Consider the following 27759-nt stretch of genomic DNA (forward strand, 5'->3'; position numbering starts at 1 on the left):
AGAAATAGGTTATCCAGACTTCTGACTACATCCCACTTTGCTTCTCCTTGTAGAGTGACAACCAACAAGCTGCTACTTTCCATTGTCATCTTACTGGAGCTAGCCATCCTGGGAGGCCTGGTTTATTACAGATTCTTTCGCAAGCACTGAACCTCCTACAGGGAACGGTTTGTGGACCAGGACTGTGACTCTGTGAATGGTGTTAGAGACGTGGAAAAATCTTACTGTTGCTGTGAGCTAACGGTTCAAGAAGGCACTGTGTAGCCAGACTGTGGGAGGAGGGAGGAAGATGGAAAACCACTTAAATGTGAAGGAACAGCAATAAGACCAGTATGATATACCAAGGTAGTAAATGCTGTTTATGAGTTCTTTAAGTTTACATAGTGCTCTAACATATTAATACCCTGTGAGCTTCAAAAAACCAAATACATTTACAGCAGTATTATCGGTCACCAAAATGAAGGGGAAGGAAACTTTACAATTGTGAGAATGCACAAATGTTCTCATTAAGGCAGTACTGACCCAGACGATCATTTAGTATCTGTCACCACAAATGCCTCCCAACTCTGGAATGCCCATTGCGACAGACACGTGTCGCACACAGTATTTCCTAAATTCTTACACGTTCTTCACTTTCCGATTCATCTGGTGAACTAGGAGTAGGAAGTTGGTCATAGACAATGTGCCCTCCCTCCCTTGTCTGCCCAAAACTTGAAGCAATCACATCCACTGCCAGGCTGGCTGTAGCCTTGGCCTCTTCCTCCGACGCAGCCAACCGAGGATTGACTTCCACAAGATCCAGTGCTGAGAGCAACCCTGAAAGAACAAAGTATGACCAAAAAAACTTGCTAGCTGCTACTTTCAGTGAGAGTCGTCCCACCTGGGTAGAACAAGCTAAGGTAAAAAACAAGTTATTTTCTACTATAAAATTATCCACCGTCAGGAAGCCCCTTATTCCTCATTCTCTTGGGCATGAATTTAAGTTAAAAACACTCATATACCAGAGTAGGATTGAAAGAAACCTTTAAGGTAATAAAATCAATTATCCCTGTTCAGTGAACGTAACAGGCATAGCTGACAGGCTTTCCGGTTCGCGTAGGAGCTGGGTCGGGGTGGGGGGTAGGGGGGTGGTAGCAAGAGTTTCCAACCTAGTCGGGAAAATGTGTCATTTCCAGTGTTTCTGGGCCCTCCTAGATGCCTGCCTGTAGTTGCATGAAGAGCAGATCTCTCACATCTCACTAGCCAGAGCACGGTTCCCACTTTTGAACTCTTTTGCTGCATCTGTATCTCTTAAGGCACCATGTGCCCTAAAGTATAGTTGTTACTGCATATCTCACTCTCACCCCTGAGCTCTGAGGGCAGGTTCCACTTCGGACACAGTTTTTAGGTCTCCCATCAGACTAACCCAGCATCTTGCACTTGGTCAAGGGAAGACTTGGTCATACTTTAATTTGAACTCCAGTTACCTTCTGTGACAGTTTGGGAACTTGTGCCAAAGGGTTTGAGATGGGAAGATTAGACCAGAAAAGAATCTATCCAGACCTGCCCTCTACCACCACCCCAGTACATACGTACGTATGTACATACATATATATATACTTCTAGGTATATATAGTTGGTTATTCTGGATGAAGTTAATCTACCTCCTGCAAGAGTCATCTGAAGAAACTAGCACTGGAGAATATAAGTATCCGAATATTTAGGGCGGCCATAAAGCCTGGAAGCAGGGGTGAATATACCTATTGGTTTACCAATATTACATTATAGTACCGATACATGTTATGTTCAGTGCTGTTACGTCCGCTCAGTGTGCCGTCCCTTATTAGCAATGCAGAGTTCAGTGCGCTGTGCAAAACTACAATGAGCAGGTATGTTACTATAGCGTTTCCACCAATCCCTGCCTGCACGTTCATCTGTGTCTGATGGCTTGTGTGTCTGATTTCCACTGACTAAACGTGGACCTTTTCATAGCCCAGAAGTAAATCAAGAGGGCACAAGCTATTAAAAATATATATTACCCATGTTTCTAGACTGTTGCCACCTTGTAAATTAATTTAAGCAAACTGCTTTATCTATCTAGTTGACAGTGTCAGGACAGACAGCCTTTTAGAATAACATTGCAGCAGGGGAGGGAGGGACACGGCATGACCACTGCCCCATCTAAGTGCTAGAGGTTACCAGCCTGTGCTCTAAGTTGTGTTACTGGGAACCAGAATGGAGAATTGAACTTCCAGGTTCACTGGCCAAGGACAATTGACAACATCTACAGTTGTGGGTCTGAGAATAAGGCTATCTTGCCCCTGTCAGATCTGATAGACAAGCATTCTTCCCCTTTCTTTAGTGCCTAAGGCTCTGGTAGGCTCCAGAGCCAGGGAGACCATTTCTCAATTTCCGTATCTATCCCAACTAGTCAAGGGTTTTCTATGGTCCTGAACCTTTCAGTGTGAGGTCTCTATGCTATCTTGACCCTAATTTCACAAGGTAGTATTGAAGTACCATGTGGTAGTTGCTTAAATTTTGCAATGAGAGGTCATTTAAAGTAGCCTTAAAACCAAAAGCTTTCTGACAGAAATGGAAACTGTTTGCAAATGAGTATGAGTTGTGGGATAGTAGCCTCTTGTAGCTACTCTCGATGATCTTGCATTCAGTTTACTCATCTTCCTGTCAGCCATTCATCTTCCAGTATCCCCCTATTACAGGTCCTATCAAACAAGCCCTAGTATAAGACTTACATGAAAGGACCCAAGGTATTGTCCAGCTTTGAAACATCTTCAAGAGAAGCTTTGACTTGACATTCTTAACTCCCAGTGAACCAACCTCTTAGTGTCAGGCTTAAAATTATAGCTATTTGGCCTCGGCTTTCAATCTTAATCTGCCTTTATACAATTCAGATGCAAAGAACTGCATCAGTTTGGCAGTTTATTCTTGTATTTATTACACGTTTAAGTAGACAGACAATTTTTTATTCAGTGTTACCTTGGCATATTTTGTTATAAAGCCAGGTCCAAACATGCCTCTAAATGACTGTCCCTTATTAGCCTGACCGCATGACTTATAGCTATAGACGTTTAAGCAAAAACAGTGTCGGCAGTGACGTAATAGTAGAAAAGATCCCCTGGCAGGCAAGAGGCTTAAGCATATTATGTAGTTAGCAGGTTGATCACTGCTTACCTGTATTGTGTACTTCCTCAGTAATATACATGCCTTCTCGATAGGTCAGTCCCCCTACAACAGGGGTTCCTGTGGCTGGAGCCAGCGTAGGGTCAAATGCATCAATATCGAAACTCAGATGGATTGGCCTTTGTCTTCTTGAAAGGAGTAGAATAAGAATAGTCATTTGGGCTGTACTTGGACATTCGTCCTTCCTACAGTTGCAACTCCTTGATTTTGTTGCTGTTAATCCTAGTACTTTGTTAATATAGCACATTTCCAGATTTCCTATTCTGGAAGCTGTTGAGTATGTTAGATGCCTATGCACCACTTCATAATTTTGCCCTTTGCTCTGTGTGCCTCAGACACACTAACTCCAATTTGTATTTCTGATTTACCCTGGGCATCAGAGCTCTTACATTAAGAACTATCAACAGAGGGAATTCCTCACTTCCATAGGACATGGGTTCTGACAGATTGTAGTTTAAGTTGGATTGATCTAGGTTACAGTTGCAGTTGCTGTTATACTCTGAGAGAATAACAGCAGCTCTGAACTTAACTCTGAGTTTATGTTTGCAATCTTACCATCTCCTACTTCTAACTTGTTTAGCCCAGGTGTCCAGTGGCTGAAGCTAACATATAGCAAACACCTATACAGTAAATTATTTGCACTTCTTAACAGCTTAAGAAATGGCATACTACCAAGGTGACAGTTAATCACCCAGAAATGAAGACTCGGCACTGGGAAAATGTTCTTAACTAGCATTTGATTAGTATTCATCTCCCATCTTTCTACACTACCAAGATTTGCTTAATATAAAACTTTCAGATGAAGCAGTTGTGAGGCTGGGAAGAAGAGGACAGTTGAATGCTTCTCCTCTCAAAAGGTAAGCATTAAAAATGGAAAGAGAAATTCATAAGAGCTGTTTTCCCTCCCAACCCCAGAAGAAAAATATGACCTATATTTCATATTTTCCCTTTCTGAATTTTTTTATATGTACATGTTTTACTTTTATTTTAAAAGAAAGGTCATTATCCTCAAGAGACAGGCTAAAGTGTACTGCCCACTGAGAATCTGTCCTGTTCCCTTTGGGACCTAGAAGTAGATATCCATTGTAGTTACTTACTTGCCAATCAGCAGATCGAATGTCTGTTCCATGACCTTCTGGATACCAAGTCGATCTATGTCTCTCATGGAAAAGTACTGGATATCATAATTCTTTAAAATAAAACTGGTGACATATAAAGGAAGGAAGCCTTAGTTTAAAGCGCATTTTTAATCAAATGTGGGGGGGCGGGGGGTTGTCTTCATAGTGACCTACAACAGGTTAAGGCAAGAAACAACCCATCAAGTGGAACATTAGTGGCCAGGACAGGCCCAAAGCTCAACTCTAATGTATCAACTTACTGTTCAGGAGGATCCACATCTCTTAGTCCAATGTATACAATACTTGGAGAAGAGATACAAGGTTTGATCCAGGAAAATCCTGGGAGTTGTGGGACCTATGAAGGAGGAATGAACAGGATTCATCAAGGATTCTTGATCTCATCAAGATAGTCCCCGTGTGCTTCCCAGTGTGCTTTCTCCTCTTACCCACAGTATATGGGTAAAGCAGCAGACACACTTGATCTGGGAAGGAACTGATAGAAGTGGAAGTGATTCAGAAGGGCAGCTGAAGAACACAGCTGAAGAATAAAATACCTACTCCTAAGGTGGCCTTGGTTTCTCATTAACTTACCTAAATAGCAGGAATACCGCTGATTAGGCCTTTCCATCTCTCTGCACACTACTGAATTGTTTACAGATTGGTTCTTGAGATGGCAACTGGGTTATGTTTCAAGTCCCCAACAACCAAAACGTGAATTCTGCCTAGTGAATAACCTTTGTACTGTCCTGGTTTAACTTGGTCCCTCACTGAGGGGAGGGATACACAGATTCTAGTCTATGCATAGCATGGTCTCCCATGTCTTCTGAACAGCCTGGGAAAAGATTACCTAGACGTAATCATGGTTTTACTTGTCTTCTAGACCAGTGGGTCTGAGAATGAGGCCTAGGAGGCTCTTACCAAGAAGTCTTCCGGCTGTAAGTGTATCAGACCACTAGAGTTACTACCCACTCACCACATTCCTTTATTATGAGATTATGATCCCCCCTAAGAGCAGGGACCATGTCCTAGTCATCTTTATGCCTCCAGCATCTAGACTGTCTGGTCCAAAATAATGTTTGATGAACAAATGAAGGAGTGGTAAGCATTACTACAGCCACCATAAACCCATCCTTCACAGAAATGTTACTGAACTAGACTCTCAAAGCCCCAGGATAACCCTTGCAAGCTGTTCAACGTTCTCTTCATTTCAGCCCACTAACCTTGTCCTGTAGTTCTTTGAGGAGAAATGAAACTGGCTGTCCGTGGAGATTTCCAGATGAAGTGGTGAGGGGTGTATTGATGTCAGCATGGGCATCAACCCAGATCACACAAAGGTCTGGGCAGTGCCGGGCGTGCCCACTAATGGTACCGATTGCCAGGCTGCAAAGAACAAACAGTAATATTAAAGGCCTTCCGCTTGGCAAGCATCACTAACAAATATCTTCAGCCAGCACAGCTCACACTTTGTCCTCAGGGCAAAGTCAAGGCCCTAGATTGAGGCTGGATTTGGATGAGATAGAGTCCCTGGGACTGTGTTCCCAAAGATGAGACTTGAGAGAGAGAGAGAGAGACAGGGAGAAATGGAAGGCTCTAAAGATTCAAAGCTGACAACTGGTTATCCTTGTAGTGTGACAGGTGTCATTGCTGCCCCCAAATCCCTTTAATTGGATCCATTAGCCTTGGCCCAGAAAAGGACCCAAAATATTTGTTCAACAGATGAAATCCTGGTAAATGCTATGGGCTGTATGTAACAACTCACTAATACTACTTAATACCTTTTGAGAGACCAGGGAGATCTAATTACTTTTAAAGAATCAGTTATATTAACTTGTTAAGGATAAAAATTAGTATTACAGCTGTTTAGAAAGATTATGTGATATTTCCTAAAACAAGAAGTCAAAGTTTTTAAAGACATCAAAGTTAACAGGGCAACCCAATTAAAGACCTCATTAGATGACTGAATAAAGTAGAAGTTTATTTCCATGTTATCTTATATACATTAGCATGGCATGCAAATATCATTAAGTGTTTCTGGTTTTTGCTTTGTCCTTGATCTCCGCTTGCATTAGCCAACTGTCCTTGTCTGACCTGTAGGAATATAGCTTTTGAAATTGTGCTTGGAAAGCTGCCCAAGCTTCCTAGGAAGCAAAGAATTTGACATAGATGAGAAATGCAGCTTAAGCATCTTAGGAACTAACTACAGTCATCTTTCTTGATCAGTACAGCCTGAGGTAGCATTTTAAGCTCCATGTCCCACATAGGACCTTTTCGAGAGATAGCATGGTCTGGCGCTAAAAGCACTGGATTAAGTCCGAATATTGGGGGTCTTTCTAGGAAGAAATGTGTGAAATAGGGCAAGACTATCTATCTAGACTGCAGTTTCCCTTTCTAGAAGATAGGGATAATAATCTTAGCCTGTTTAAGTCAGAGTTGGTTTGACGATTAAAGCAGTAGTGAATGTTGTACTATTAAAGGGAGCTGAGTGACCTAAAAATGCCTCTTCCTTTAAAATATTCAACAGCTGTTCAGGTTATTCACACATCCCTTCCTTTCTAGAATCTTCCAGACAGCCTAGGTTTTAGCACTGAACAGGAAACAGGGAGCAGTGATAGAGCTGCAATCTAGACAGAAACAAAAGGAAAAGCAAGGATTATGATAATTACAGTAATAAGCAGTCCCCAAATAGTATGCTGACCAGAAGAGAGCCAATGAATGAACTTTGAGCACTGAGCTAAGAGACAAGAGATCCACCCTTGGGTTATTTAATCAGTTTCAGTAGAGAACCTGTGACTGACTTTCTTATTCTACTTAAAATTTTATTCTTGATGAGGAATCTACCTGCATTTGCAGTTCCATTAAGTGATCTGAGAAGCTCTCTGAGTACCTCAGGGGAAGTTGCTAGATTAGATCTCAAAAGAAAATTTAATTGCCCATAGAGGTCACAATGGACTTGAATCCCAGCGCTGCTACTTCCTGGCCCTAAGACCTTGGGTAAGTTATCTAACCTCTGTCCCTCAGTGTACCCAGCAGTGAATTAGATAAAATTGTATCTGCCTCATTGCATTATTTTGAGGATTAACTGAGAATATGTATGAGTGCTTGATATTCCTAGTGTTTCAATGCCATTTTTCTTTCTACCAAAAAAATCTTCATAACTTAGCTCAAATCACACTTAGCTGTGAAATCTGACTCCTCTAGCCTAGACTGATCTCTTCCTTCTGAGATGTAGGATTCAATATTTTTTTCATTCCATGTGTATTTATTTCATTTAATCCTAATAGATCACAAGTTTCCCATAATCCTTAGCACTGCTTGAGAACTCATCAGAACAGTGCTCGATAGATAAAGTGCATGCTGATTTCACTGAGAGGAAGGATCTAATGTATTAGCCACCTAGGGAGGCTAATACAATACTGTGCAGGGTAGAGAATGTATTCACATGCCAAGTGGGGCATTTCTAACAAACCTATTAGCAGAAATGCTTTAAAAAAAAAAAAAGCCCCAATTCAGCCTATCAATAGATCCCTCCAATTCTCCTAAATAACCAAAATGAAAGTCATGAGACAGTTTTAAGAAAGCTTTCCAAGAAATAAGCATGAAACATACTGTCTAAAAACTTTGCTTAGTTTAACTCTGAACTTATACTACGTGATATTTTCTCCAGTGGTTCATGATCTTAGACATGAAAATACTATGCACGTTATACCCTAAAAATTCGAAAGGGTATTTTACTCTAAATGAGGAAAGTGAGACAAAGAAGCTAATTGATGGGCTGATGCAATCCAGCCCCTCCACCACCCCTGGCTCCCAGCTTACCTGTGGTCTCCTCCCACGGTGACACAGCTGTAGCCACCTGACACTGCTCTACTAACCACCTCTGCTAGTTCCTGGTTGGCAAGGCCCACTGAGCGAGGATTCACTATCAAGTTATTATAGAGATCATCTTTGGGAACTGGGGTAAAACTCAAGTCTCCGAAGTCTTTAAGGTGGCAGCCTAGAAACAGGGATGACAAGATTAATTATAATATATGTTATTACAGCTCTTACTGGCCTGGGCCACAAATAATAACTGTGACAAAGTACACATCATACTTATTGCCATGGTAACTCAAAACGTCACATGACAGTGGCAGGATCCTCCCAGTCCTCCCAGCAATCCTGTGGGGTAGATCCTGTTAGGAACACCATTTTGCAGATAAAGAAGCTGGGTTTTAGAAAGTAAAGCCCAGAAATGTTCACTAACTTAACCTAACAATCACAAAACTGGTAGCGATTTGTAAGACCTCAGATATCCCTGAGTTACAGAGTGAAAATAAAATACCGAGAGGAACTGGCAAGATTTTAAGAAAATTAAGTATTGTTAATTTAGGACAAAGAAACATACTTAGGAATTTTCACATTACAAACTTTTTTTTTTAAATAAAAGGCCAGGGCTTCCCTGGTGGCGCAGTGGTTGAGGGTCCGCCTGCCGATGCAGGGGACACAGGTTCGTGCCCCGGTCCAGGAGGATCCCACATGCCGCGGAGCGGCTGGGCCCGTGAGCCATGGCCGCTGAGCCTGCGCGTCCGGAGCCTGTGCTCCGCGACGGGAGAGGCCACAACAGTGAGAGGCCCGCGTACCGCAAAACAAAACCAAAAACAAAAAAAAATAAATAAAAGGCCAATCTGAGGACCTAAATATTTCTTAATTTTAGGATGCTTTAACAGTTATTACTTACAAGATCCCAAACACTGTTCCAACTGCTCAACAGAAATTCTTAAGACTCACAACAATCCTATTAGGCAGCTACAGTATGCCATTCTGTAGCTGAGGGAACTGAAGCAAGGTCCCAGGGTCACACAGTTGCTAGGTGCCAGAATCAGGATCCAAATTCAGGCTGTCTGCCACAAAGTGTGTATTCTTGACTCTGCAGTTTGTATCTCAACGATTCTCTCTTGATTCTGACACTTTTAAGAACTAAAGAGTCCTCTCCAAGGTACTTCCCTGGTGGTCCAGTGGGTAAGACTCCGCACTCCCGATGCAGAGGGCCCGGGTTCGATCCCTGGTGGGGGAACTAGATTCTGCATGCATGCCGCAAATAAGGAGTCCATGTGCCACAGCGATAATCCTGCGTGCTGCAACTAAGACCTGGTGCAGCCTAAATAAATAAAATTAAAAAAAAAAAAAAAAAAAAAGAGTCCTCTCCAAGGAGCCAACAAGGTGGCAGAAGTGGAGCAGAAGCAGCAGTGGACCTTCTGCAAGTTCATCCACTTTGGTGAGCACCTAGACCAGGCACTGGACCTGTTGACACAGTGACACAGCTGCACAGTGCCCTGCGGCTGTGGCAGAAGCACCTGGGCAGGGCCAGCCTGGGGGCACGGCCCACAGAGAAGCTGTAGGTGCTGAAGATCATCCTGCCCAGATGGTGGGCGTGCAAGACCTTCACCCAGGTGGAAACCAAGCCCAAGATTATTGGCCACTACCTGGGCGAGTTCTCTATCACCTACAAGCCTATGAAGCACAGAGCCACCCACTCCTCCTGCTTCATCCACCTTGAGTAGCCTGTTCGGCCAGTAAAGGCACAGACTTCTCTTTGAAACAAACAAACAGAATGAACTAGTGGTATATTCTGACAGTAAGCTGTAATATTTTCCCACCCGGGGTTCACATATTCCAGCAAATTATGACATTAGTCACTACATGTTAATCTTTAGTGTAAGTACCAGTCTTTCAATCTTAACCACTTATATCAATAAATTGGTTGGATTTAGGGTGAGGACTAAGTAATCCAACACTACCAAAGGATTTGCGCAAACAGAACGTTAGCATAGATTGTATTCTTACGGGCCTGTTTCTCAAACTACAATCCAGGTATGTTGAGGGGAGGGGCAAGTGGTCACAGTATAGACATCTGAATGTTTGCAGAGACTTGTATTAAGACTAGCACAGACCAATCTTGAATATAAATTGTACAGTTTGAGCTTTACCTCTTGAACCCAAACTCAATCCAAAGCCAAACTTCTGAGAGAATGTAGAGATTTGAGAAGCAATGGTCTGGAACATAATCCCAACCGAGGGATCACCACCAAGATCTGGACGACTAAATAAGAAGGAAAGGTGCTGAAGGTAGACGAATATGAAAACAGGCCAAAGACATTGAGAACCAAGAGAAAAAATAAATAAAACATCTATAAAAATCTTCTTAAAATCTTTTAAAAAGAAAAAAGCCACGAGTAACATCACAATGTATTTTACTAAATCTCGAAATATGGAAGGACACTTTAGATTTAAGAGAAATGAAGCTTTAACTTTCAAGTCAATATCAGGTCTTGCCATTGTTGCAACACAGTCTTGAGCTGGACAGATTTGAATGGCAGTACCTATACTTGATGTCTTAACTTCCATATCCATGTTTATCTCAGCATCTCTAGGTGCAAGATGCCATGGCTTGACTGGCGTTTTATATTAGGTGTATAATTAGAAAAGGTTTATAATCTAATTGAATAATAATGTTAATATTAATTTTTGAAGACTAACTCATTTAATCCTTCCATGACCAATAAGAAATACATGCGAATTAAAGTGATCAACCTGGTGGTTAAGTGGTAGAACTTGGGGAACACTAAGTCCAGTCATGGAATCTAGGATGTAGACTTAGATAAGTATACAGAAAACAGTACAAACTGGGCTATTATTTACTTATCAGAATAAAGCTGCAGAAAGCTTAAAAAGGGAACTTAAGAGAATTTGATAGTCTTACAGCAACACTCGCCATGGAAGAGAGACTGAATTTCATAAAGGTATTTTGGTCATTAAACATATAACTCTGTGGAGTGAATCACCAGCTTAATTCACAGCCTGGATGGTGGGTTCCAACTCCTTGCTCACCAAACAGCCTTCTGCTTATTCACTTAGTTTCTCAGTTGCCCTCATACCAGCAAGAGGGCTTCCTGACAGTGGATGCCAGAAGGTCTCTTGCTCACTGAAACTACGCACGGGCATTTGGGCTTATACATCATGGTTAGCACGAGTCTCTGGGTCTGAAAGCCTGATAAACTCTGCACACTTCAAGACTTTTGTTCCTGGACCCACAGAGCTGAGGGCCAGACCCCCTGAAGGGATCAATACCTTGAGAGGCCCTGAGTGGCCCACCTTATATGACTCCCAACTCTGCTCTTTGATTTCCACATTAAATTCCTGGTAAGGACTGGGGACAATGAGTGAGTGCTAAAGGAGTGAAAGGAGGTTATAGGGAACATGAATTATGACCCGTAGGCCAGTGTTTGAGGAGTAGAGAGGCTGATGGGAGGTTAATTTTTTGTTAAGGATGAACTGAGTAATGATAAAGCAATTACCTTAGCAGAGTACAATGGCAAGTTCTTCTAGTTCAAAAGGTAAATGGTCTCACTAATTTTAAAGAATCTTGGAATAATAGTGAAAAAAGCAAATATTATAACATGGAATATCTATCATACTGGAGAGAGCTGTCCCTTTCTCAAACTTTTGGTGCTTCAGGTCAACTCATCTGCAAGTCTAAATCAGATGAGACATAATATTTCATTGCTGCTCTTTCCTCTTTTAGAAGGCATTGTAGGATGAAATAAACCTGAAACTTCCAAGGAAGCTCTCATATCAAACACATTTGGAACCGACTGGAAAGGGCTCTCATTTTTCATTGCAGTGGGAAAAAGTCAAGCTCTGTATACACTGGTACCACCTCACTGCTTCTCTCCCCAGTGCTGGTAATAAAAATACACTGACGACTACTCTGATCTTTTAGGCCCGGTTGTTACTTTTGGCCTTGATAAACCTCTCAGGTTCCACTGGAGTGGAACAAGAACACAAGTGCATCCACAGAATGATGCAACCGGAAGAAATCCAAACAGCCCTATCTGACGTTAGCAGTGTCTGTGGACAGCACTTCTATTTCAGGGCCCTCATCACCAGTGAATCCTTGAAAGAAGTCAGTGACAGGAAAGAAGGAAAAGGAACAAAACTGTCTTTCTCCACACACCACACAGTGCTAGCTAGATGCTTTACAATAGCTACTAATCCTTACTTCCTCTGCTGGTATGATTATCCACATATTTTGGAGGAAGAAATTCAGCAAAGTTAAATAGCTCCAACTGTTTAGAGCAAGCCTGAATCCTCCTTTGGTTAGAGACTCACGAAAGAATGAGTGAGCAGGCATTTTGATAGCATAAGGGTAGCACATTCTCTCTGCTGCTCTGACTTCCACTTACAGGTAGCTCCAGCTGCTCCCAAGCCTCCCAGCAACTCAAGAGAGGTGGGTTTTGAGGTGGGCTGACACACGGGCGTGTCTGCCAAGCCACAGGTAGCTCACTGGCAGAGTATTAGACTTGGAGAAAATCTAAGAGTCTATTAGTGTACAGTTTTTCGAACTGTCCTTGAATAGGATGAATGTTTATGATTTGTCAGGAATAACAAGTCAGTGAAACATGCAGAAAAACAAAGACTGAGTTCTCATTTGGTGCTGAGAGAACACTGGTGGGTCTTAAAATTATAGACTCAAATATTGTACACAGCAGATTTCATCCCACAGAAAGGGAGTTCCCAGTATTTTAAAGGATGGCATCTGCTAACTCTTAGAACCTCAAAGTTGTACCTGGAAGACCAGCCTACTGAAAACAGTTGCAGTGTTACTGTAAACTAGGAAAGGAATGCCAGTTAATTCAGGTCATTTGAAGTAGGCAGAATTTCTCTTATCCCTAAAATGTGGTTTAGGGTAATAACCTTTGAAGAGACTGTTATATAAGGTAAACTCATTTGGCTACCACCAATAAAATGCAGGGGTCTGAATTTTGTTTAGTGCATTTAACTCCCAGAGGCTGTACAACCTCAAGAACCATGTGTCCTGGGGTATCTAAGAATCAGCTCTTTGCTTCCTTAGACCCAGCCTCCAAAATAAGTTTGGTGCTTTAGGGAAAGAAATCATATCACACAAGTATACCTATTTGTTCTAGTTCACTTCTTCAAAGCACCTCATAAGACTGCTCCAACCAACCCTCTCGACACTCGCTTCCTCCCCACTCTGTTCTCCTGTTCAACAGGAGGTGTTCTCAGAGGCAGTGAAGACCATGGATGAGGAAGACCAAGGACAGTGGCACTAGGGGCTCAAGGATGGAAGGTGACCCCGGGCATCCAGGCCAGTCACTTCAGACATGGCCATCTAACATCTGTCGGAGTTTACCTCAAGATCAGCTGATACAGATGTGATGTTAATAGATGCCTTTGTGTGAATGTGATCCTTGAGTAAAAAATCCCAATACAAAACAAACCCAAAAGTTTGGCTCAAGACATGTAAGTGAGATGACTTGCAACACCAGTTATGTTTCCTGCTAATTGGTTCTCCAGCCACATCTTAACTTGTCGAAGAAGAACAGTGTACCACTTGCTGAGGATGGGCTTAGTAATGTATGCCCCTCTGGACCCAACCCATGTCAACCCTCCAAGCACCTCCAAGAACATGGTGAGCCAACTCAGGCTTTCTTGGGCAGACTGTTAGCTGACGGCACCCTGACAGCCTGGTTCCAGCACAAGCAGGGGCAGAGGTAAGAGGAGGGTTCCTCTGGCTTCACGGGTCACTGCGACAGAACCACTTTCCCTCGTGCAGAACAAGACTGTTAAGCTTCTCTGAGAAAAAAATCTGTTGTTAACATGCTGACAGAACTTCAAGCTACTCCAGTATCTAACCGCGGGAAGAGACAGCAACAATCCCTGGGGCTAAAGTACTGCTTTTTAGAATATGGGATCTTTCTTCTTTAAATTCTTGATGCTCCAACTTGTTCCAGAAAGGATTTAAAGGGCTAGTGACTACAGCTCTGCCAGTTAACCAGTCCACATGTGTAGCTCCCTGCCCCATACCTGGGCTAGCATCCTGGTGAGTTTCACAAGGGACCTCAACAAACCAGACAGACCACATTCCACGCTACTCCAGGCTGAAAGCAGAGCGCACAGGAGATGAGGTGGCCACAGTGGGTCAAGTGGCCACAACAGACACGAAGGAAAGAATCCTGTCCTTTGGCCCCTAACTTCCCAGAAGAGTCAAGAACACCAACGAAGTTCAGTCTCGAAGTTTGTCCCACCTCACACAGCCGTTAACAAGGATTGAAATGAGATAACAAGGAAAAGCCTACACATGCTAGGGGTTACATTATTAGTTCAACTAGATGAGGCATCTTTGTGGTTTTTCTCCCCACCCTACCCTTTTCTTTGCAATAGATGGTGTAATCTAAGACTTCCCAAAACTTGTTTGCAATATGACTATGTCATTTGGATAAGAACAAGAGTTTTTGGTGAGAAGTAGCAAACGTACACAGGCCCACTGATTTCTCATCGAAAGAGCTCCTAAGGAGCCCAGCTGTCACACACAGTTCAAATTTTCTACCTTCCCTGTAAAAAAATATAAAGGCATGGCCAATTTCACTGGAACACCAGTTCTCTGAAAGCCCTAACCACAATGCCACACCCTGCTGTGACTCAGTTCTCAGGTCACACAGGAAGGTATTTTCTACTTCTTTTCCTATTCTGTGGTTCTGGCTTCTTGGGGTAGAGGAGGGGGCCAAAAAGATGCTTTCTTCTCTTCAGATACTAGCATTACCACACCTATTATAGGAATACACCCTCATTATTAAGAGAGCTTGGGGGACTTCCCTGGTGGCGCAGTGGTTAAGAACCTGCCTGCCAATGCAGGGGACACGGGTTCGAGCCCTGGTCCAGGAAGATCCCACATGCCACGGAGCAACTAAGCCCGTGCACCACAACTACTGAGCCTGCGCTCTAGAGCCCGTGAGCCACAACTACTGAGCCCACATGCCACAACTACTGAAGCCCGCGAGCCTAGAGCCTGTGCTCCGCAACAAGAGAAGCCCCCGCACCACAACGAAGAGTAGCCCCCGCTCGCTTCAGCTAGAGAAAGCCCACGCACAGCAACGAAGACCCAATGTAGCCAAAAATATAAATAAATAAATAAACTTATTTTTAAAAAAAGAGAGAGCTTGGTCATTAATAGGGACAAGTAAGTTTATTCAAGGATTAAATTATTTAAACCAACCACAGTAATCCCCTTAGGTTCTAGGCCTCTGAATGTGCTATTTTGGATATTAAAGGAGTAACGCTACTCCTTTCTAAAGCAACTAGAGGCTTGAAGCAGTCATCATTAGCTACTTAGGTCCTGGAATAAGTATGTTTCAAAAAAGTAGGCAAAAACTAGCCATTGCCACTTACCAACATTTAGCTTGACTAAATTCATCAACTGGTAGCCCAATACCTTGTAAGAGTTTAAAATTTGATATATGACAGTTATTCAATTTAAACATTTTTAAAATCTGGGAAACCAGGGGGCTTCTGAGGAACAAACCATTTTGAGAGTAAGGAAATAGTGATCCGGGAAAATCCCACAGATCACGATGTGAATGAAGTTCCAGGAGAAAGCCTGGATGCTTTGCCCCATTTCGTCCTTCAACAAAAGCTAACTGTGTGCTGACTGTGCACCTGGTTGCAGCCTTCAGGAAGCTCACAGCCTCGTCAGAAGACAGGCAGGGAAAGCATAGGCTGGTGCAAACTGCGAAGATGCAACTGTGCACAGGGTGTGATGGGAACGGGAAGGTGCTGACTCAGACCCAGGATGAGCCAAGGGGACTTCTCAGAAGCATCAGTACCTGAATGCTGAAGGTTTTAGCCAGGAATGAAAGGGGAAAGCCTTGCCGAGCAGAAGCACATAATACCTTCAGCCCTACAGAACAATGCCCAGGGTCCATCCGGGAGGACTGCAGAGAGATGAGGAAGGAGGAAGGGGCAGGGCCCAGGTCCTAAATGCAGCAGGGAGCTACTAAGGTTCAAGTCAGGAGGTAACAAATCAAATCTGCACTATCCTGCGTGCCACAACTACTGAGCCAGCGTGCTGCAACTACTGAAGCCCGCGCACCTAGAACCCATGCTCCGAAACAAGAACCCACTGCAATAAGTAGCCTGCGCACCACAACGAAGAGAAGACCCCACTCGCCGCAAGTAGAGAAAAGCCCGTGTGAAGCAATGAAGACCCAACACAGCCAAAAAAAAAAAAAAAATCTGAAAAAAAAAAAAAAAGAATCTGCACTGTTAATCTAGTGATCTGGTGGCCTCTGGAAAATGGCCTGGCCTGCAGAAGAGCAGCTCCCAGAGGGGCTGTAAAGACAAGACAGACAGAACTGACAAGATTCCAGCAATACTTAGAGGGGTGTGGAGGAGAGAGAAAATGTTTGCCCTCCAGCTTTCTGGCTCTGCTACCATCAGAGATGAGAAACCACAGGAGAAGGGAGTGGAGATGATGGTAAGTTCAGTTTTGGATACTCTGATATTGGGGCGTTAGAGACTATCCTGTTGATAATACGTCGAAACAAGTTAATGGCTCAGATCTAGGCAGTGTTCAATGGCTGATGACATCACTTCTGATGGAAGTGTACACCACCACCTATGAAGCAGAACTGCCAGAAAAAAAAAACTGGACCTGAATCTGACCAAGGATCTAGATCCAATAACCAGTAGAAAGGAAATACAGAGGACAAAGAATATGTCACAGGATGCCACAGGGATGTGATCTGCAAAATACAAGCTGAGAGATTCTACAGACAAATGACCTAGTTTCCGCTACAGATCAACTGCAAGGAAGAAGGAAGAAAACAGGAGGGACTTATAAAGGACTTACGAGATAACAATACAGACCTTATTTGGATCCAAACTCAAACTGTAAAAAAATAAACACAAAAAGTGTAAATCAGTCGGGCAATGTGAACATTAACTGGTGTAAGGGCAGATACAAGTTGAAAATAGACTTAATTATCTCTGTTGAAAATAAGGGTAAAAACTTCTCTCCTCCCTTGTGTTTCAGAATTTCTTTCTCTGTCCTTTTCACATGTACGTAATCTTTATAATGACTAAATAGGCCTCACAACCCAGGAATGTTTCCTCAAGGACTTGGGAACCACTTTTTGAAATACAAACATCTAGGTCCCCAACCTCCCAGTTCTATGGGTATGAGTGGTTGGCCCCTTGCTTCAATTTGCCAAAAAACTACCTCCCTGCTTTAAGATAGGAGAAGTTTGTTTCCCCTCCAGATAAAGCCAGTCAGCTAACCGGTAATCACTCCAATTTCCATGATAAAGTTAGGATGAGCTACATGTGACAAAAGGTCAACTATCAAAGTCCTCTAACTGGAGGACTAGTTATTAATCTTGAAAACATGGATTGCGTTGCACCTGCTTGGCTATAGAAAAGAGTAAGATTTGTCTTTGCAGTCTTTTATCAGATCACCTGATTTAATGCTTATTCAATAATAAACTGTTTTTCCTTCTCTACCACCTTTGTGGATAGGTTCTCAGATGGGAGATTTTTTTTAAATTATATTTCCCAATACTGGTATTTGATATTAATTTATTTTAGGTGTGATAATGGTATTGTAGTTAAGTTTTAAAGCATTCTCGTATTTTGAAGACATATAATGAAATATCTGCAGATGAAACAAAATGATGTCTGTGATTTGCTTCAAAAGGTATGGAGGTGGGGTGAGAAACCTTGCCAGGTATAGATAATTGATGCTAGGTGATAGCTCTCAAGTTCATTATGTTAACATCTCTACTTTTCTTATGTTTGAACACTCCTGTAATAAAAAGTTAAGAAGATACATGGAAGCCAGCTGGTATACAGGTTTGGAGCTGGGAGGGAGGGGGAATAAGTGCTGGAGATAAAGCTCTGGAGGCATCAGCACACAGGTCACAGGAAGGCCGTGGAAATGGACAAATGGCCAACTGAGGCAGCATAAAGTAGAGGGTCAAGGACAGAACCCTGAGGAATACTAAAATGTAAGGGGTAGGCAGCAGAGGGTCTAGCAAAGGAACCCGAAGAGTTAAAATCAGAAGAGAGTGGTGGCAGTTTCAATAAGATAAGATGGTTAATAGTGTCGAAAGTGAATGTTGCAGGGTCCACCATATTAAAAAGTAGGAGGTCAGAGACCTCAGCAAAACCAGTTTCATTGCAATGATGGCCCAGGACCCCTGATTATAGCAAGTTGACCTGTGAAAAGGCAGTGGGGAAGCCAGTTACTTTGTTTCTGAAGAGAAACAAAATAACTGGACAAGAGCTAGAAGGCTACATACGGCAGAGGGGGATGGGAGGTGGGCAAGATTTGCACTTACTTACTGAAGGGACAGGTTAGTAGAGAGACGCTGAGAAACAAGGGGAGAGAAGGGCTCAGTGCTGGAACAAGAACCCTCGGGAGCCAGGAAGGGATGGGATCTAGAGCACAGGGAGATGGTGTGGCTGACAGCCACTTGTCCGATATCTGCTCTTCCCTTCCTCCACAGAGGATTTTAGCTGGGGCACGACCCCTTAGAAGAGACTAAATTCACCGTCTTCCCTTCCAACTAGCTGTGGCCATGTGACCCACAGAAGCCAAAAGGATAAGCAGAGGTATCCTGCAGCAGTGTCCCGGGAACTTTCCTTAAGGGAAAGCACAAGTTCTCCCTTAGCCCGCTTGTCGGTTTATTTTCCCATCCTGCTGCCAGAAATGAGGCCACAGCCATCTGGGGCCATTAGATAGAGGCCTTGCTGGTAGTGCAGCAAGATAAGAATCTAGGAACTGAACTTCAATGAACTGAGCCTCCAAACCAGTTCTGGACTTCTCTCTAGACTATTTCCTAGAGAGTGAACTATTTTTCTTAAACCGCTTATCTGGGGCTCTTATCACGTGCAATTGTACCTACCTAATACAGGAAGGACTGGATACCTCATCCTCTGAGGACAGTGTAATGGTATCTTTGTCGATACAACTCATTGGGGGATGATGGGGAGAAGAGCTAGAAGTTAGGGAGTTCATACCTGAGTTGGAAAAACAGGATGATTATGGGTACAGATTTGAAATAGCCATCATGAGAAACAGGATTTTTGGAAGAAGTTGGAGACCGTACCTTTATGATGGTGCCACTCAGTTTCTTCAACCATGGTAAGAGCTGAGAAGGCAGCTGACTGCACCAATTGAGGGGCTAGATTGTATATGGTAAGAAATGAGGTTCTCAACTACTTCTACTGCTGACTGTATGAACTTCAGGCCATACTTTACTTTTTTCCATTCTCAGCTTTTATAGAACAATGTGCTAAATAACAAGCTGAAAAAAATTTTCAAGCCTACAGCATTATGTCCCTAAGAAGTTACAACCTCAAGTGAACTTCCTTGTTCTTAGAATATTCTATTCTAACTTATTTTTAAGTGTTTCCTTTTTAATTTTAAATTGTGGTAAAATACACATAAAAATAACCATCTTAACCATGAGGTGGTATTAAGTACATTCACATTGTTGCATAACCATCACCACCATCCATCTCCAGAACACTTTCTTGCAAAACTGAAATTCTCTACCCGTTAAACCATCTCTCTCCATTCCTCTTCCCCCAGTCCCTGAACCACCATTCTACTTTGTCCCTATGAATTTGACTAATCTAGGTACCTCATAAGTGGAATCATACAGTATGTCTTTTTGCAACTGGCTTATATCCCTTAACATAATGTTCTCAAGGGTCACAATGTTACAGCATATGTCATTTTCCTTTTTAAGGCTGATATTCTATTGTATGTTTGTACCACATTTTGCTTATCCATTCATCCATCAGTGGACGCTTGGGTTGCTTACACCTTTTGGCTATTGTGAATAATGCTGCTGTGAATATGGGTGTACAGATATCTCTTCGAAACCCTATTTTTCAATTCTTTTGGATATACGCCCAGAGTAGAATTTGTAGATCATCTACTAACTATTTTTAACTTTGAGAAAACTCCACACTGGTTTCCACAGTACCTGTATGATTTTATGTTCCCACCAACAGTGCACAAGGGTTCCAATATCTCCATATCCTCACCAACACTTGTTATTTTGGGGTTTTATTCATGCTAGCCATCCTAATGGGTATCATAATTTGCTCTTAAGATTAAGAATCACATAATAGGGACTTCCCTGGTGGTGCAGTGGATAAGACTCCACGCTCCCAATGCAGGGGGCCAGGGTTCGATCCCTGGTCAGGGAACTAGGTCCCGCATGCGTGCCACAACTAAGAGTTTGCATGCCACAACTAAGGAGCCGGTGAGCCCCAACTAAGGAGCGCTTGAGCCGCAACTTAGGAGCCCACCTGCTGCAACTAAGACCTGGTGCAACCAAATAAATAAGCAAATATTTAAAAAATAATAATAAAATGCATGGATAATCCCAAACTTTGTTTAAAAAAAAATCACATAATAGCAAGAACCTAGCATAGTGCCTAGAACATAGTAAATGTTAGATATCAAACAACTTTGAAATATAAGATGTAAGTTAAATTCTTTGCTGCCTTCTTCTAAGCAGGAAAGATATGGTTACATTGAAATTTGCCAAATCCCAAAAACATCATAATAGATTTACCTATATTGAGGTTCATCAGTGATGTATGCTTTTGCCAAGGCATTAGCAAATTACTAATTCCAGAAAAGCTTTATCACACCCTGGAAAGAAACCAGTGCCCATTAGCGGTCACTCCCCATTCCCTCTCCCCCCAGCCCCTGGGAACCACTGATCACTTTCTATATGGATTTGCCTTTTCTGGACATTTCATATAAATGGATTCATACAATATGTGGTCTTCTGCCTTCTTTCACTCAGTATAATGCTTTCAAAGTTTATCCATTTTGTAGCATGAACTAGCAATTTATTCCTTTTTATGGCTCAATACTCCATTTTATGAATATCACATTTTTCTTAAATCTCCCGTAAAAACCCAGATTTCTGGCTTTTCTTGAAAAACTGGAGATAAGAGTGTAGAAAGGCCCTTCCCTTCCCACATGACAACCACTGGCAAGACCTCAGGAACAGCTTTTTGTTCCCTGAACATTCCAGGCACTTTTCTATCTCAGGGTCTTTGCACTTTACTTACCCTCTTCCTGAAATGCTTTTCTCCCAAATATGCACATGGTTCCTTTCCTTACCTCCCAAGGGTGTGCTCACATGACCCCTTCCTCAGTGAGGCCTCCTACCTACATCTGCAATGCTTACCCTATCCCTCCATCCCTTGCTTTCATTTATTCTATAGCGCTCATTACATCTGACATACTGTATGTTTTACTTATATCTGCTTCCAACCACCCCTCATTAGAATGAGAATTCCATAACAGGTATTTCTGTTTTGTTCACTATTATATTCCTAGTACCTAAAGCTTAGTAGTGCTCAAATTTTTTGAATATATACAAACAACGAACTTGTTATAGTTTTTAGTGACTGAAAGCTGCTAAGAAAAAATAAAACTGAAAATGTTTAAACAGCTTTAATGCATACTTTATATTGACACTTTAAGTGCAAGGAGTTTTGGCAGTTATATGTAGTCCTGTAACCTCCACCATGCTTAAGATATAGAACATTGAAAGTGAAATTAAGTCACAGTAACACATTAAGGTAGGTCTGTTTACTATAGTCAGGCATGCCTAGAACTTGAAGATGTTTTAAATTAAAGCTTTAGGCTTGGGACTGCCCTGGCGATCCAGTGGTTAAGACTCCGTTCTTCCAATGTAGGGGGCGCGGGTTTGATCCCTCGTCAGTGAACAAAGATCCCACGTGCCATGTGGTGCGGCCAAAAAATTTTTAAAAAAAGGTTTTAGGCTGTTATTTCAGAATTTGTATTAAGGAACATGATAGTTCAAAAATCAGAACACCAAGAGAACAAGGAGTTGCTAAAATCCAAAGGGACTAAAACATACTCCTAGATTAAAGACCAAAGAAAGCACAACCTAATGAACTGTGTTAACATACAAGAAGATTGTGTCAGTACTAGGGGAAAAAAGCCAACAAAAGAATAAGAATTTATTATCAAGGGCCTGGGGAGAGAGGGCTTTTCATATTCAATCCACATGGTAATTTCTCACTGGAATTTGTAAACTGATTTATCGGTCAGGAAGTTTAAGCTGCAAGCAACAGAAACCTTTCTAGCTAATTTAAAGAAAAGCAGTTTTTTCAATTTGGGTAACTCCCAGAATCATCTTAAGAGGACCAAAATGTGGTTTAAAGGTCACATTGCCAGGAATAATGGCCCCAAAAGTCACACTGCAGATTGCTCCAGTGAAGATACCACTGCTGCTGTCACCTCCACTACTAGGAAAAGGAGTACTGCAGCTTGCATGGCTGACCCCACTGACACTGGACAGAAGCTACTGCTGGAACTGCCGCCACAACTGCCCATCACAGAATGAATTCTTTATTGCCCCTTCTTCCAAAATGTCAAGACAAGGTTTAGGGTGGGTGTTTCTGTTGGTGGAGCCTAGGTCAAGAGCCCACAACCCCAGTTACAACACAAATGAGGTGGAATGTGGATGGAGAGAAGTCTAAAGAGGTAAAAGAGGGTCAAATTGTAGAGGATCTGTCTTACTGGTTGTCAAGCATGGAACACATACCACCAGTGGTTGAGGGTCAAATACCAAAATGTAAAACTACTAAAATGAAAATTTATTAGAAAAATGCATCTAGCACAAGCCTGAGATTTCATTGTTTACTGTAGGGGCAGGCTACATTTTAAAAGTATAAAGCTTTAAAGCCAATTTAGAGAACAACACCAAAATAAATAATATGGCAAGTCAGCAAAGATGGTATATGAATGACAAGACTGAGAAGCATGGCTGCATGTAAAAAGCCATGGAAAGACTAAGCAAAGGAGAAAAATAGTCTTAAAAAGATCAGTCTGGTGGCGGTAAAGAATGAACTGAGGTAGGCAAAATGGGACAAGAGTCATTATTGGAAAATTAGATCTGTGTGTGAGAAGGACAGAACTAGAGCAGGGCCATTAAGGGAAAGGACTCTAATCATTTAGAAGGAGGAAAAGAAGTCAACAAGACTTTGTGATCAGAAGTAAGGAACAAAAGGGACGACAAAAGAATTCTGATGGTCTTGGAGTTTGACTTGAGTAACTAGATAACGAGTGATAGTGTGAAACAGATAATGGGAAGACAGCAAGACAAGCAGATTTGACGGAGAAGATAATGAATTTTGTTTCGAACCTGTAGAGTTTGAGACATCTGTGACAGTGAGATGAGGCTACTTAGAACAAAGCTGGTGGAACACTGGGGACATGAGCATTTGAGGGCTGGAAAGAAGAGGAGGATCCCCAAAAGGAGTCCAGGAAGGACCAGGCAAGGGAGAGGAGGCTCAGGAGAGAGTAGTGTCCTGACTAACGGAATATTTCAGGAATAAAGTGGTCAGTTGTGCAGTAGAGAGGTCCAGCAAAATAGAGGCTGACCAATCAGTGAGCTTGATCAGAGTAGTTTCAGTGTGATGGTAGGATGGGAGCCAGGCTGAAAAGCATCACTATCATAAAACTAAATCTGTGACGGCTGCTGTTCTCTACCAAGCACCGAAAGCACATCCAGACCCCTGCACTCACATATCAATCTGTTCCAAATGAACAGCTCTCATGCCTTTATGTTTAAACTATCTCAGGCTTTCTGTTGGTTCTTGCTGAAGCAGCTCAGATTCTTGGGTCTCAACCAGAGTTGCCTGCTCTGCTCTCTCATGGAGCACCAAATGGAGCAGAAGAATAAATGTCCCTAGCCTAGTTGAGGGGAGCCAGAATAGCTCCCATATGTCTTCCTGAACTCCAGGACCCTTGGCTGGTCACGGGAATACAGTTCATTTAGGCCGTCACCGCTTCAGTACCACAGCTGGGTCAAATTACCATAATTACAATGACAGACACGACAAACTGTTTATGTTACCCACAGAACACTCATCCTACTTGTGAAGAAAAAAGGGCAAATTGGGCTTCCCTGATGGCGCAGTGGTTGAGAGTCCGCCTGCCGATGCAGGGGACATGGGTTCATGCCCCGGTCCGGGAAGACCCCACATGCCGCGGAGCGGCTGGGCCCGTGAGCCATGGCCGCTGAGCCTGTGCGTCCGGAGCCTGTGCTCCGCAACGGGAGAGGCCACAGCAGTGAGAGGCTCGCGTACCGGAAAAAAAAAAAAAAAAAAAAAGGCAAATTACCGTGGCTATAAGAGCTAACCAGAATCATGAGCAGAGGCACTGCACCTAAGCCTTGCCAGAGCAATTACTTCTTCATTTTTCTCAGGCTCTCTTTGTATACTAAAGTAAGTGGTTACCTGAGAGAGGAACCATTGAGTGTCCTTACTAAGCCCAGGGGGGGAAAAAAAAAAACCCAGACAAAGGCAAATATATTCATTCAAGAGAACAGGAAGTATAACTGATGCCATGGCAACACCAGCAGCCTGTGACATCAGAGCAGAAGGCAAGGAACAAAGGGATTTATGAGCTACCTTTCCATGGGTCTTCTCTCCCTTGAAATTTGACCCATGCCACTTATGCTGTTTCAGAATAGAGCAACTGAAACTTCTCTTGGTATTTTTCTCCAACGTATGTCTGGAGATTAGCCGAAACCACATGCTGGAAACCTGCTGAGTGCCACAATCTTATTAACATGCAATGAGATTCTGTTTCAGACTGCTGGTGATACCGGACTGCCAATCGGCTACAGGGTAAGGATATAAATTGTAAAACTAAAACTATTTGAAAAAAATTAAACGGGAGACCAAATAAACTGAAGCTTCATCATCACTTTAGGTTGGAGATTTACACAGGAAGTATTTGAGGGAGTGGAATTTTAGGGAGAATGGCTTCCCCAGGTTGGAGTGGAAAAATACCAGGAGCTGTGGCAGGAAAGGAGGTGTACAAAGCATGAGTAAGAGAAGCTGCTTATAAATGTTCCCTTCCCCCTCATTCAGCAGCCTCGGCTGGATACTATTAATGTCCCCTGTGTAAGAGGCTACAATTGAATCTAGTCAGAAGTCTCTTCAGACAGAATAGAACAATGAGCAGGCAATTTGAGCAAAGCCAGGCTCAGTTTATCAGATGAGCTGCAGGATTACCAGGTATTAAAAAATAGTGATTAGCAGAAATTGCTTTCCCTCAGTGTAAAATTATGCTTTTAAAAACAATGTGTACAGCTGATTTAAAGGGACAGTATCTTCATTTATAAGCGGGGGGAGGGGGGACAACTTCCTCCCATTAGGTGACCTGCGACACATTAAGTGTAAATCTTATCTCTCATCTTTGGTGGTAAACTTGGAGAATTATTAAAGTGATTAATTATAGTTCCTTCTTCAGTAGGGTCTCTTTATTATTTAACAGAAAAGGTTTGAGTATCCAAATCAAGACACCACATCCATATGTAACCAGAGGTGTACGGAAGACACACGGTGACTTCATTATTCCTGTTTTAGAGGGAGATAACCCACCCCTGGAATGGGCTCAATGATCAGCAGAGGAGGTTTCAAAGCAAGCGCGGGTAGGGGATTTGTAGTTCACCTAGATTCTGTATTAGTATCTCCAGGACCCATAGTTCCCTACTGCCATGCCTTTTGTACTTTATAGCTCCAGAAGAGATATGTGACTGGCCCTAATAAAATAGAGGAAATGGACTTGAACAGCAGCTAGGAACATTTGGGTTAGATATAAGAACCTTCCTACCATAAGGGTGTTGGAATTTGGTACCCTGTTACTAAAAAGGTTTTCCTTTACTATATAAATGGCATTTATCTCTGGGTTGGATTTACCTCTGGTTCTGTACGTTTAGAGTACTGTCCAGATTACAAGACTGCAACGTTACTTTTGATTACCTGGGGTGCCTGTGAAAATGCACGTGTCTGGGTCCTACGTCAGAGCCAATAAACCAGACTCATCCACTGAGAAGCCTAGCAATCTCTCTTTCTCACAAGTAAACCAAGTGATTTTCATAATCAGGGAAGTTTGGAGAAAACGGACCTAAGGCTCTGCTTACGGTAATAGAAAGTTCTTAAACCTAAGGAGGAAATGAATGACTTGAAGAGAGGAAGCTGGTTAGACGGATGAATCATAAGCACCTCTGACTGAGTTAGGAAAGCTAGAATTTTGGGGAAAGGTTGACTGCACAGTGGGAGTGAGAGCCAGCATGCTCAGCACTTCGCAGTCACTAGCAGCTTGTTCCAGGCCCTGCCTCACTCCGCCTCCTTGCCTTCCACACAGGCTCTTTATTGCAAGAAGACTTTGCCTGGAGACTCCTCCATAGATCTTAAGCTGCATGTGGAATCCAAGGGAGGATGGGAAATGCTTTCCAGATACACAGCTGACGCTGTGCAGTTCCTGGACATGAGGGAATAAGACTCTGAACTGGCGTGTTACCAGCCCTCAGACTTCTAAAATCCAGCCACTTACCCAAATCGGAGAGCCTTTTCATCAAACCAGCTTCTCTTACAGCAGTGGGACCATATTCCACTCCTTTTCTTTTCTGTAAGATAAATTACACAGATATGAGGGAAGATGACTAGAAAATAAGACCACTTTAGCTCACAAAAATACAGAAGTCTGCAATGCTATACTTAGTTCCCAGCAGATCCCTCTGAAAACCTGTGACAGCATCAGCCCTTCCTTTTATTCTTTTCACCTGAGGTCTGGTCATTTCAAACACTTGCAGAGAAGGAGGAGAAACAACAATCACTGGATTCAGATCAACCTTCCAAGCCCCTCGTTGTGGGAAGGGCAAGTGGAGGCAAGATAGAGGAAGGGGCTGAGCCAAGCCAGAATCTGGCTGTTGGGTGTAAGTGTCGCAGGCCAGGGCCGAGCCCCGGCTTCTCCACCAGTGACCTCTCCACGACTGCAGGTTTCTTTCATTGAAGAGAGAACACAACAGCCCCTTCCGTCTTCCTGCCGCTAGAGAGGCAAGCACCAATTTCCTTTCCAGTTAATTCTCTTTCTGAGAATGGACCCTGGAGCCTTAAATCCTCGGTCCCTCTCTTTAACCTCTCCTCCCTCAATTTTCCACCGGCGATTCTGGTCGGTTTCTCCTCTTCCAGCCCCTCCATGAAATCCTCTCCCTCCTTTCCTCTCCTCCACCACCCCAAGCGGAACCCACCACTTTCTCGCTCCTCGGGGGTAAGGCCGAAGAAACCCACCAGCCCGTTGCCCCCTGCCCACGTGGCAAACCGGGTGCCCTCATCCCCTCCCTCCTTCTACCGAGGAAAATCCCACGTGCTCCCCCGGTGCCCAATCGCGGGAATCCACCTCCTCGTCCCCTCTTCGTTTCTCCCCATCCTCTCCTCGCCTCCCCGTTCTTCCCACCGGTCCCGATTTCTCCAGGCTTGGGTGAGGGGGTTGGGGGGTGAGGGGGCGGGAATCCTGCACCAAGGTGCCAGGTCCCAGTTCTCACCTGTCCCCGTGAAAATGGGGCTCCAATGACAGCCACGGAGTGGACGGACTTCTTCGGGACTGAGAGCGCTTGCGTACGGAGAAGAAGCGAGAGGCTGCACCTCAGGGACATGATAGGCAGCGCAGGACGTAGACGAGCGAGAGGCTGCTACGTGCGGCTCGCCGCCTGGGGTGAGCACCGCAGCCTGCAGTGGTTACCTACCGGCGCGCGAGCCGCGCCCCGCCGCG

General features: G+C 43.2%; 2 protein-coding genes across 3 annotated transcripts in view; one reads left to right on the top strand and one right to left on the bottom strand.

The window, feature by feature from the left end:
• The window catches only part of VTI1B (vesicle transport through interaction with t-SNAREs 1B), a 22871-nt gene extending 22525 nt beyond the window's left edge, over positions 1–346 (top strand). Inside the window, exon 6 of the mRNA XM_060004361.1 lies at positions 54–346. Within this exon, the coding sequence (XP_059860344.1) occupies positions 54–150 (97 nt within the window). The 3' untranslated portion in view covers positions 151–346. The remainder of the gene's footprint in view (positions 1–53) is intronic.
• On the bottom strand, positions 339–27743 carry ARG2 (arginase 2). Of its 2 annotated transcripts, none has more exons than XM_060004360.1 (8): positions 27533–27743; positions 26542–26614; positions 8115–8292; positions 5519–5678; positions 4559–4653; positions 4278–4382; positions 3172–3305; positions 339–816 (listed from the first exon to the last, which is right to left on the bottom strand). In XM_060004360.1, the coding sequence occupies exons 1-8, from the start codon at positions 27641–27643 to the stop codon at positions 611–613; spliced, it is 1062 nt and encodes a 353-aa protein (XP_059860343.1). In that variant the 5' UTR covers positions 27644–27743; the 3' UTR covers positions 339–610. The 2 variants fall into 2 exon arrangements, with proteins under 2 accessions (XP_059860343.1, XP_059860342.1); XM_060004359.1 differs by having other exon boundaries at positions 3172–3308.
• Between the last annotated feature and the right edge of the window lie 16 nt (positions 27744–27759).

Source organism: Delphinus delphis, chromosome 2 (genome assembly GCF_949987515.2).
Source record: "Delphinus delphis chromosome 2, mDelDel1.2, whole genome shotgun sequence".
NCBI classification, from domain to species: Eukaryota; Metazoa; Chordata; class Mammalia; order Artiodactyla; family Delphinidae; genus Delphinus; species Delphinus delphis.

Excerpts from the sequence above, each read along its gene's own strand:
- ARG2 (XM_060004359.1), bottom strand. The coding sequence starts at position 27,643 with ATGTCCCTGAGGTGCAGCCTCTCGCTTCTTCTCCGTACGCAAGCGCTC. Across the intron at positions 3,309-4,277 it reads TTCGATCTGCTGATTGGCAA|AAGACAAAGGCCAATCCATC; the intron begins GTAAGTAACTAC and ends ACTCCTTTCAAG. Across the intron at positions 817-3,171 it reads TGAGGAAGTACACAATACAG|GGTTGCTCTCAGCACTGGAT; the intron begins GTAAGCAGTGAT and ends TTGTTCTTTCAG.